The sequence below is a fragment of the Pituophis catenifer genome, unplaced genomic scaffold (assembly GCF_029215685.1).
Source record: "Pituophis catenifer annectens isolate HBS135680 unplaced genomic scaffold, rPitCat1.0.hap2 SCAF_15, whole genome shotgun sequence".
Taxonomy (NCBI): Eukaryota; Metazoa; Chordata; class Lepidosauria; order Squamata; family Colubridae; genus Pituophis; species Pituophis catenifer.
Window position 1 is genome coordinate 14,864,572 of NW_027256895.1, and position 11,616 is coordinate 14,876,187.

General features: G+C 43.4%; 1 protein-coding gene across 1 annotated transcript; it reads right to left on the reverse strand.

Annotated features, from left to right (window-relative positions):
* Positions 1–2,816: 2,816 nt before the first annotated feature.
* On the reverse strand, positions 2,817–10,151 carry LOC139324606 (vomeronasal type-2 receptor 26-like). Its single transcript, XM_070954324.1, has 4 exons — positions 10,093–10,151; positions 8,443–8,632; positions 4,525–4,651; positions 2,817–3,776 (listed from the first exon to the last, which is right to left on the reverse strand). Exons 2-4 carry the CDS (start codon positions 8,539–8,541, stop codon positions 2,878–2,880), a joined length of 1,125 nt encoding a protein of 374 aa, XP_070810425.1. The 5' UTR covers positions 8,542–8,632; positions 10,093–10,151; the 3' UTR covers positions 2,817–2,877.
* Positions 10,152–11,616: the final 1,465 nt, after the last annotated feature.

The following is an 11,616-nucleotide window of genomic DNA, read 5'->3' on the forward strand; positions in this document are numbered from 1 at the left end:
ATCCCTCGCGGCTCCTTGGTTCACGGAGGAACTGAGGGAGATGAAACGCCGGAAAAGACGCCTAGAGAGCGGTTGGAGGGCCAGTCTCGCTGAATCTGACCGAACACTGGTAAGGTCGCATATTAAGACCTACCTAGTGGCGATAAAGACGGCAAAGTTCAATTACTTTTCCGCCTCTATTGCGTCATCAGGGAATCGTCCGGCCGCCCTGTTCAGGGTAACCCGCTCCCTGCTCCACCTGGGAGTGCGGGAGGATCCCTTGGAAGGCAGGGCGGAGTATTTCGGACAATACCTGCATGACAAAATCGCTCAGATCTGGGGGGACTTGGACTCTGACTGGGTAGATCAGGGCAGGGTGACGAGGAATAGTCTTGAGAATGTTATCTGGGAGGAGTTTGATGCTGTGACTCCCGATGATGTGGACAGGATTTTGGGGAGACTTAGTGCGGCCACATGTTTACTGGACCCGTGTCCCTCCTGGTTGGTACTGGCCTCCCGGGAGGTTACACGAGGCTGGCTCCAGGGTGTTATCAACGCTTCCCCGCGGCCTTGAAGGAGGCGGTGGTGAGGCCTCTCCTCAAGAAGCCGTCCCTGGATCCAGCAATATTGGCCAACTACCGTCCTGTCTCCAACCTTCGCTTCCTGGCGAAGGTTGTTGAGAGTGTGGTCGCGCGACAGTTCCCGCAATTCCTGGAGGAAACATCCTATCTGGATCCATTCCAGTCTGGTTTCAGGCCTGGGCACAGCACGGAAACGGCATTGGTCGCGTTGGTCGATGATCTCTGGAGGGCTCGGGACAGGGGTTGCTCCTCTGTTCTGGTCCTGTTAGACCTCTCAGCGGCTTTTGATACCATCGACCATGGTATCATGCTGCACCGGTTGGAAGAGTTGGGGATGGGGGGCACCGTGTTACGGTGGTTCTCCTCCTTTCTCTCCGACCGGTCGCAGTTCGTGTTGGCAGGGGGGCAGAGGTCGACCTCGAGGCCTCTTATATGTGGAGTGCCTCAGGGGTCGGTCCTCTCGCCCCTCCTGTTCAACATTTATGTGAAGCCGCTGGGCGAGATCATCCATGGCTTTGGGGTGAGATACCATCAGTACGCTGATGATACTCAGCTGTACATTTCCACCCCAGGCCACCCCAACGATGCCCTTGAAGTGATGTCCCAGTGCCTGGAGGCTGTACGGATCTGGATGGGGAGGAACAGGCTCAAGCTCAACCCTTCCAAGACTGAGTGGCTGTGGTTCCCGGCATCCCGATATGGTCAGTTGACTCCATCACTGACTATTGGGGGCGAGTCTTTGGCCCCCACAGAGAGGGCTCGCAATCTGGGAGTCCTCCTGGATACGCAGCTGTCCTCGGAGGAACATCTGATGGCTGTAACCAGGGGGACCTTTTATCAGGTTCGCCTGATCCGCCAGTTGCGGCCCTTTCTTGATCGGGATTCCTTGTGCACAGTCACTCATGCCCTCGTAACCTCTCGCCTTGATTACTGCAATGCTCTCTACATGGGGCTCCCCTTGAGGAGCACCCGGAGGCTCCAACTGGTCCAGAACGCAGCAGCGCGGGTAGTGACAGGAGCAGCGTGGCGCTCCCATGTAACACCGCTCCTGCGTGAACTGCACTGGCTCCCGGTGGTCTTCCGGGTGCGCTTCAAGGTGTTGGTTATCACCTTTAAAGCGCTCCATGGCATAGGGCCTAGCTATCTTCGAGACCGCCTACTGCCACCGACGACCTCCCACCGACCCGTGCGCTCCCACAGAGAGGGCCTCCTCGGGGTGCCATCAGCCAAACAATGCAGGCTGGTGACCCCCAGGGGGAGGGCCTTCTCTGTGGGGGCACCCACCCTCTGGAATCAGCTGCCCCCTGAGATAAGGAGAATCCATGACCTCAGTGCCTTCCGCCGTGCCCTTAAAACTTTTTTTTTTCAACAAGCCGGGCTGGCTTAATTTCTTTTTAAGGGTTTTTTAATTGTTCTGTTTTGCTTATCGTTTTAATTAATGCGGCCAAATCTATATATATTTTTAAATGTGTTTTAATATTTGTATTTGATGTTTTTATCTGGCTGTTCACCGCCCTGAGTCCTCAGGGAGAAGGGCGGTATACAAATTCAAAAATAAATAAATAAATAAATAAATAAATAAATAAATAAATAGAAACATCAATCCAACAAAATAGTACAATATTTGATTTAGAGAAAGTGCATGATAAACTAAATCAGCCTGAATTGTGGAAGGTTCTGCGTGAATATGACATTGAAACTTGGCTGCTGAATGAAACTTGGCTGCAGATATGCTAAAACGTATCTCAGAATTTATTGGACATTTTGAGAACAGTTCAAAACTTAGTAAGTAGTAACACACCTTTGGTTGCTTAATGTATTTATCAATAAATGTTAATAGCTTGCTGATGTAACTCATGCGATCTACAAAGTCTTACATGGCATTGGGAGCAGGATATTTGTAGGTCCAACTTCCTCCAATTGTCTCTGCCTGCTCCATCAGCTCCAGCAGGAGTAGCATGCTCTAGGTACTGTTTATTAAGGAGTGCTATCTAATAGTACCCTAGTAGTATGCCTTTTATGTCACTGAATCTTTATGTAACTGCGTCAACCTTTTCAAGTGAGCCAGGTCACGAATCTGATGGTGCAGGAATTCCAGGAATACTACTTGATTGTGATATGTTATAGAAACAGACAGTTGAAATCTAGTCCAAACAATCGACTTTCCCCATTTTAAGAGCATTGAGGTCAAGTTGGAGCTATTCTACATCTTTTCCTCACACATTCCACTTCCTCATGACTGATCAACATTTTATCTCTTCAACTTTCCTTTCAAGACCATGCTAACTTCTTCAAAATCAATGAATATTAGTAATGTTTAGTTTTTTGTTTTTAGATGGTCCTTTGTGTTGAGTTCTGGTCTCATTACAATGATGTAGCATTTAGGGAAAAAGATAGATCCCAATATTCCTATACCGGAAGCCAAGATGGAGAAGATCTCCACAGCTACCATGTATTTTCCTTTGGTGCTCAGATACGTTGGGACAAAAGTCATCCATACACTACAAAACACCAGCATGCTAAAAGCAATAAATTTGGCTTCATTAAAAGAGTCTGGCAGTTTTCGAGCCAAGAAAGCCACAATGTAGCTGATGAGAGCAAGAAATCCCATATATCCTAAAATATAATAGAACATGTTGCCTGATCCTTCATTGCATTCAACTACAATCTCTTCTGGAAGAGAATGCATGTCCAAATTTGGGAAAGGAGGGCCAGTGCACAGCCACACTGTGCAAATACTTGCTTGAATGCAGGAACAACAGAGAATCAGAGAGTATGAAAATCTTTGTCCCACCCATTTTCTCATTTTTGATCCTGGCTTAGTAGCCATAAAAGCTAAAACCACTGTGATGGTTTTGGCCAAAACTGAAGAAACTGCAACTGAGAAGATGATCCCAAAAGCAATTTGGCGAAGAAGACAGGTCAGCAATTGGGGCTGACCAATGAACAGCAAGGAACAGAGGAAGCAGAGGAAGAGGGAGACAAGGAGAAGATAAGTTAGATTCCTGTTGTTAGCTTTGACAATGGGAGTATTCCGATGTTTTATGAAAATTCCAAGTACCACCACTGTGGTTATAGAAAATGATAGAGCCAAAACTGTCAAAGTGATGCCCAAAGTTTCATTATAAGACAAGAAATTTAGATCCTTGGGAATGCATGTATTTTTTTCCTTGTTTGGATATTGTTCTTCTGGACAGTCTAAGCAGTGATCCATATCTGTGAAAATATGTATTTCAGAATTCATAGCCGTATTTCAAATTTGCATACTTTTGTTTACTGAGAAGTATTTGTTAATCGAAAACATTCTATTCATAAAACATCAGGGGACAACTATAGTTTTTGGAACTGCAATGTGCAATAATTCTCATCATTCCTTGCCTTCAGTCCTCCAAGGTAGACATGCTGGCAGATATACTCCAGCAACATTAACACCTATTCACATCTCTGTTAAATATACCTTTGTTAAATCTTGCTTTTGGAGAGCTGAACTAAAATGGAACTCTCATGAATAATGAGGATGACCTGATGAGTCCTGGTGGTGCAGTGGTTAGAATGCAGTGCTGTGGACTACTTCTGCTGACTGCCGGCTACCTTCAATTTGGCAGTTCGAATCTCACCAGGCTCAAGGTGGACTCAGCCTTCCATCCTTCTGAGGTTGGTAAAATGATTTGATTTGATTTGATTTGATTGAACTTCTATACCGCCCTTCTCCCAAAGGACTCAGGGCGGTGTACAGCCATATTAAAACACATATAAACTCACAAAATTTAAAAACAATTTAAAATGAATATATAAAATTTGGCCCACAAAGTTAAAAGCTAACAAACACGCAATTTAAAATTCAAATGCAAAGCACTGAGAAGTGGTATATAACTCTAAATGCTACTGCTATGTGTGTGAGATCTCTGTGTGCCTTTATGGATACACACAGGTGTACATACATAAATATAACAATATTTCCTACCTCTTTCATTTGAAAATTTTCTTGATGGACAAATATTACAATCATAGCAACAAAATGGCTTCCCTTCCTTCCTTTTCTTTCTGGAGCCTGGTGGGCAATGATGATTGCACAGAGCAAGAGGAATAGTCTATTCATTAATGAGAGGGAGAGGGAGAAGGAGAGGGAGAGAGAGAGGGAGAGGGAGAGGGAGAGGGAGGGAGGGAGGGAGAGAGAGAGAGAGAGAGAGAGGAGAGAGAGAGAGAGAAATATATTTTATTTCCTTGAATCCAACCATTTTCAGAAATCAGTACATGCATCATATGCTTCTGAAAAATATTAGTTTTGTGTGTGTGTGTGTTTGTGCAGATATGTACAAATATAAGAATCTTATCCAAAATAGCATATATTATTCATGAACCTTACCTTTACTCAGAATAGGCTTTTTTCATCACTAATACGTTGAAATAACCTACTGTATATAGAAATAGAAATAGAATAATAGAGTTGGAAGGGACCTTGGAGGTCTTCTAGTCCAACCCCATGTTTAGGCAGGAAAACCTTCAGACAAATGGTTATCCAACCTCTTTTTAAAAACTTCCAGCGTTGGAGCATTCCCAACCTCTGGAGGCAAGTTGTTCCACTGATTAATTGTTCCATCAGGAAATTTCTCCTTAGTTCTAAGTTGCTTCTCTCCTTGATTAGTTTTCACCCATTGCTTCTTGTCCTACCCTCAGCTTCTTTGGAGCATAGCTTAACTCCGTCTTCTTTGAGGCAGCCCCTGAGATATTGGAACACTGCTGTCATGTCTCCCCTAGTCCTTCTTTTCATTAAACTAGACATACCCAGTTCCTGCAACCATTCTTCATATGTTTTTCTTGCCTAAATGTAGAACCTTACTTTTTTCATCATTGAATTTCATTTCCTTAGATAGCGCCCAATGTTCAAGTCTGTCAAGATCCTTCTGTATCTGAAGTCTATCTTCTGGAGTGTTGGCTATTCTTGCCAGTTTGGTGTCATCTGCAAATTTGATGGGTTCCCCATCTATCGCCTCATCGACATCATTGGTGAAGTTGTTGAAGAGTACTGGGCCTAACACAGAGCCTTATGGTACTCCACTGCATACGTCCCTCTATGTAGATGCAGTTCCATTGAGGACTACACATTGAGTGTGGTTGGTCAGCCAGCTACGAATTCATCTGGTTGTGATGCTGTCTAACCCACATTTTTCAACTTTATCTAGTAGTAGGTTATGGTTTACTTTATCAAATGCCTTACTGAAGTCCAAGTAAATTATATCGATAATAATCCTCTGATCCACTAATTTTAATAATAATAATAATAATAATAATAATAATAATAATAATAATAATAATAATAATAATAATAATAATTTTGGCAGCTCAAGAACAAGTCCTAGCCACAAACTGCATTAAGGCAAAAATTCAACATGTTACCACCAACAGCAAATGCCGCCTCTGCAATGAGAAAGATGAGACAGTCGACCACCTGATCAGTGGGTGCAGCAAAATTTCACAAACTGACTACCTACAACGCCATGACCGTGTTGCTAAGATCATTCACTGGAAACTGTGCCAGAAGTTTGGATTTGAATACAGCAAAAACCACTGGGAACATTTATTTATTTATTTATTTATTTGTTTAAATTTCTATACCGCCCTTCTCCAAATAGGACTCAGGGCGGTGCACAGCCTAAGTAAAAACAAAGCATACAAAATTTAAAAAACAGTATTAAAATAATTACATATTCTGGCCGTAAATTAAAACAACCCAATTTAAAACCAATTTAAAATTTAGCTCAAGCCAGCCCAGCTAGTTGAAATAAATAAGTTTTCAGGGCCCGACGAAAAATCCGGAGGTCTGTTATTATACGTAACTCCGGGGGAAGGTTATTCCAGAGGGTGGGCGCCGTCACAGAGAAGGCTCTCCCCCTGGGGGTCACCAGCCGACATTGTCTGGCGGACGGCACCCTGAGGAGGCCCACTCTGTGCGAGCGTACTGGCCGGTGGGAGGCTATTGGTGGCAGTAGGCGGTCTCGTAAGTACCCCGGCCCTAAGCCATGGAGCGCTTTAAAGGTGGTCACCAACACCTTGAAGCGCACCCGGAAGACCACCGGGAGCCAGTGCAGCTCGCGCAGGAGAGGTGTCACATGGGAGCGCCTCGTCGCCCCCATAATCCCCCGCGCGGCCACATTCTGGACCAGCTGGAGCCTCCGGGTGCACCCCAGGGGGAGCCCCATGTAGAGAGCGTTACAGTAGTCCAGGCGGGAAGTGACTAGTGCCTGAGTGACTGTGCGTAGAGAGTCCCGATCTAGAAAGGGGCGCAACTGGCGTATCAGGCGAACCTGATAAAAAGCCCCCCTGGCCACGGCCGTCAAATGGTCTTCTAGAGACAGCCGTGCATCCAGGAGGACGCCCAAGTTGCGAGCCCTCTCCGTGGGGGCGAGTGATTCGCCCCCAATAGCCAGCGATGGCGTCAGCTGGCTATATCGGGACGCTGGAAGCCACAGCCACTCGGTCTTGGAGGGGTTGAGTCGGAGCCTGTTTCTCCCCATCCAGGCCCGCACGGCCTCCAGGCACTGGGACATCACTTCAAGGGCATCGTTGGGGTGGCCTGGGGTGGAGATGTACAGCTGGGTGTCATCAGCGTACTGATGGAACTCCACCCCGAAGCCACGGATGATCTCACCCAGCGGCTTTACATAAATGTTGAACAGAAGGGGCGAGAGGACCGACCCTTGTGGCACCCCACAAGCAAGGTGCCTCGGGGTCGACCGCTGCCCCCCCGTCAACACAGATTGCGACCGGTCAGAGAGGTAGGAGGAGAACCACCGCAGAACGGTGCCCCCCACCCCCAACCCCGCCAACCGGTGCAACATGATACCATGGTCGATGGTATCAAAAGCCGCTGAGAGGTCTAACAGGACCAGGATAGAGGAGCAACCCCTATCCCGAGCCCTCCAGAGATCATCCACCAACGCGACCAATGCCGTTTCCGTGCTGTGCCCAGGTCGGAAGCCGGACTGGAGTGGGTCTAGATAGACAGTTTCATCCAGGTACCGGGGAAGCTGTTGTGCTTCCCCGGTACCTTCCTCAACATCAGGTTGAGAAAGTTTTAGAGAATGAGAAACTCAAGATCTTGTGGGACTTTAGGATTCAGACTGACAGGCACTTGGTCCACAACACACCTGACATAACAATAGTTGAAAAGAAAAAAGTATGGTTCATTGACATTGCAATACCTGGTGATGCACAAATTGAAGATAAGCAGCAAGAAAAAATCACAAAGTACTGGGACTTGCAAATTGAAGTTGAGTGACTGTGGAAAAAGAAATTGTGTGTTGTCCCGATTGTAATTGGAGCCCTTGGAGCAATACCCAAAGGGCTACCCCGCTATTGAGAAATTCTAAATTTGCCGGACTTGAATATTTTGACTCTACAAAAAACAACCTTACTCGGAACAGCTTACATCCTCCGACGATACCTTAACAGTTCCTAGGTCCTTGGTTAGGACTCCAGCTGCTGAGCTATCAACCAGCCTCAAAGGCTGTGAATCTCACTAAAGATTAACTAATAATAATAATAATAATAATAATAATAATAATAATAATAATAATAATAATAAATGTCTTGTGGTTATTCTGAGTTGTTTCTATTTGACTTCAGGGCTGCTCATAGATAGAGTCAATATATACATTATATTATTACTGAAAGTCAGGGACCACTTCAGTTAAACCACCTAAATGACATCTAAATTCCTCCACAAGAATGAGTGTTTACTGGTCGGATGCTCTTTCTGATACCACATGGTGTTCTCAATTGTCTTCGTGGCAATTATCATAACAATACTGGCAATCGTTAATTGCAGAAAAGGAGGCCATCTATTTTAATTTTCAAACTGGAAACTTCATTTTGGTCCTACCTGGTTAAAATGGGCTGGCCATGTGATTTTTCTTTCATTGATGGAGAACCTTCTGCCTGATGGGGCTTGAGGATCCATTTGTCCCACTTTTACTTTCATGAAGGATTTGTTAGGGAAAGTAACCCAGTTGATGATGTCAAATCCATCTAGCAATTCACCCTTCTTGTCAAAAGACACCTTGTCTCCGGCACTGTTGTTAAAGGAGACTTGACTTAGGAAATGGTAAAGCTGGAATAAATGACGTTTTCGCAAGTGTTACCAAAGTGGTGGAAAAAGTGAAAAATGTTTGACTTGGAAAAAAGTTTTGATATTCTCTGAAGCTATTTAATTATTTTATCACTCCGTTACTGGGAGTCCCATTATTTCCTTCCCCAATCAAATATTTCACTTCAGCTCAGTTTGAAAAGCATACGAAGAACTAGCAGGCAATGTATTTCAAATAAACAGACTAAATTTTCTTTTAGCGTAGAAATATATTGATATACCTATGTCACTGATGGGAATCCAATTATTTCAGAGCCAAGGTTTACTATTTGCCAGGGGAATAGTACTATTGATACTATCTTTACTATCACTATTTCTATTGAATTAAATTTATATGTTGTCTAATTTCCAGTGACTCTGGGCAGTTTCCAAATGGTTATTAAGTACTGTAATTATGTATTTTTTTTCTCCTATAACTTATTGTGCAATTTTTATTATTTACTTAAATTAGAATGTTCTGCAAAAGTTTGGATAAAATCCTAAATTCTGGATTTGGTAGCATCCTGCATCTGCAAGAATACATCTCTCATTTCCTTCATAACTTACAAAAATGATACTCTCAAGAAAACGTTACTCCTTTTATTGCCATTGTGGAGTCTATTTACACGTATTTATCTCTGTGGTTTGCAGGTTGTCCTAGACTTATAACCATTCATTTAGTGATCTTTAAAAGTTACAATGGCACTAAAAGAATACCTTATAACTAGACCTTGAACTTATAGCTATTGCTGCATCCTTACAGTCATGTGATCAAATTTGATTGGTCAAATTTTTTTTTTTAATTTGATTTATATGCTGCCCTTCTCCGGAGACTCAGGGTGGCTTACAATGTGTTAAGCAATGGCTTAAATGTAGTTACAATGCCATGTTTCCCTGAAAATAAGACCCTGTGTTATATTTTTTAGAACCCTGAAATAAGCGCTTGGCCTTATTGCCATGCGCTCAAAAGCCCGATTGGGCTTATTATCAGGGGAGGTCTTATTTTGGGGAAAACAGGGTAGTTGCAGTGTCCTGGGCTCTTGTGATCACCATTTGTGACCTTCCCATCCAGCTTTTGATAGCAAAGTCAATGGGAGAAGCTGGATTCACTTAATCATCATGTAATTAGCTCAACAACTACAATGACTCACTTAATAATCATGACAAAAAATGGGCAGGTCTCACTTAACAACCGATTTGCTTAGGCATGGAAATGTTGGTCCCAATTGTAATCATAAGTCAAGGACCACTCATATACCCACTGTCTTTCCTTCTGTGCATCTTCTCTGGGAATTCTTAGTTAGGCAGTATATACAGAATGAGAATCCTTCTTATATAAGTGAAGGCAGTAATATTAACAATAACAATGATGCATTTTAAAAATCTGCCTTTTAGACGCAACATTACCTGAAAATACTGTGATTTAGAAGTCCTTGGGCGATCTCTATCCAACACTGCTCCGTATTTCCTTCTGGATGAGTAAAAGGCATGCAAAGCATGAGTCACAGCATAGACAGCATTATAAACACTGTAGCTTTGACTGGTCATGCTTGTTTCAAAAAAAGAACGTGGAAGGCTTTCTAGTCTCTCATTGCCAGTACAGCTTCCTTTGTCTGTTGCAGAATCTGGAAACGAGCATTTAAATGCTTGTTCCCAGAAGACTCTGATAAAATGATCGGTCAGAGAATGGGGGTCCTGAAATAGAAGGAAATTCTGAAACGTTGACATCTCCGAGGTGTGACTTGCAAAGGACAAGGCACCGTGGAAGATCTGCATATTTAAATTGATTAAACAGGGCGCCACTGAAAAATCCCAATGGGCTGTCATCACCCATACTTTCTGCACAGGCAGCCTCATGACTGATTCGGCAAGATTGAGCACTACCTGCAAATCTAACATCATGTGAGTATCAGCACTTACAACACAAACATTGACGTTTGCTTTACTAAGCAACAGGGCCATTTCCCTGAACATGTCAATGAAATTATCAACCATGTGTAAAAAATTGCTTTGGAGCGGCATTCGTTCAGAGAAGGCAGTGCAGATTCCATTATCATTAAAGCTTTTCTCCAAGATCTGCACAAATGTTTCTCCTTTATCATCATCCATGGCCATGATCCCAATCCACTTCCATTGAAAATGCAGGAACAGCTTGACTATTCCTGTATACTGATGCGCTTCATTAGGTACCATGCGGTATAAGAAAGAGGAGTGACTTATATCATTCACTGGTGGACTATATAAACAATAGGAGACCTAAAGACCAACATAATTACATTCATAATCGGGAAATATAAAAATATCTGCAGGGTCAAACACAAAAACACAGTAGTTTTTATTTTATTTTCTAAAAAAAAAATATTTAGTTAGTTTACAGCATACCCAAGGACTGCTCCAATCACAAACTGACTCTATGTAGCATTTAGTTTTCTCCATCCTTAACATGAGATGAACTAAACCAAACCCCAAAATAAATAAATGAATAAATAAATAATAAAACATTTGTTCCGTATAACAGATTCCATATCATCCTGACTTCTTTTATCTGCATTTATACATATTATTTCTTTTGTCATCCATTTTCCCATCTCTATTTATTATTATTTATTTATTAATTCAATTTGTATGCCACCCCTCTTCGAAGACTCAGGGTGGCTCACAATGCATTTAAAATCATTATAAAAAACATTTAAAAATTAAAAACATTAAAACTCATTCACACTATTCATGGCCGGATCTCACCAGATTGCAAGAGCGAGATCAAGAGCCCCAGGCCTGCCAGAAAAGCCAGGTCTTAATCGCTTTTTGGAAGGTCAACAGGGTGGGGATGGTCCGGACCTCAGTAGGTACCTGGTTCCAGAGAGCTGGGACAGCCACAGAGAAGGCCCTCCCCCGTGGGCCCGCCAGCCGGCATTGTTTAGATGATGGGAC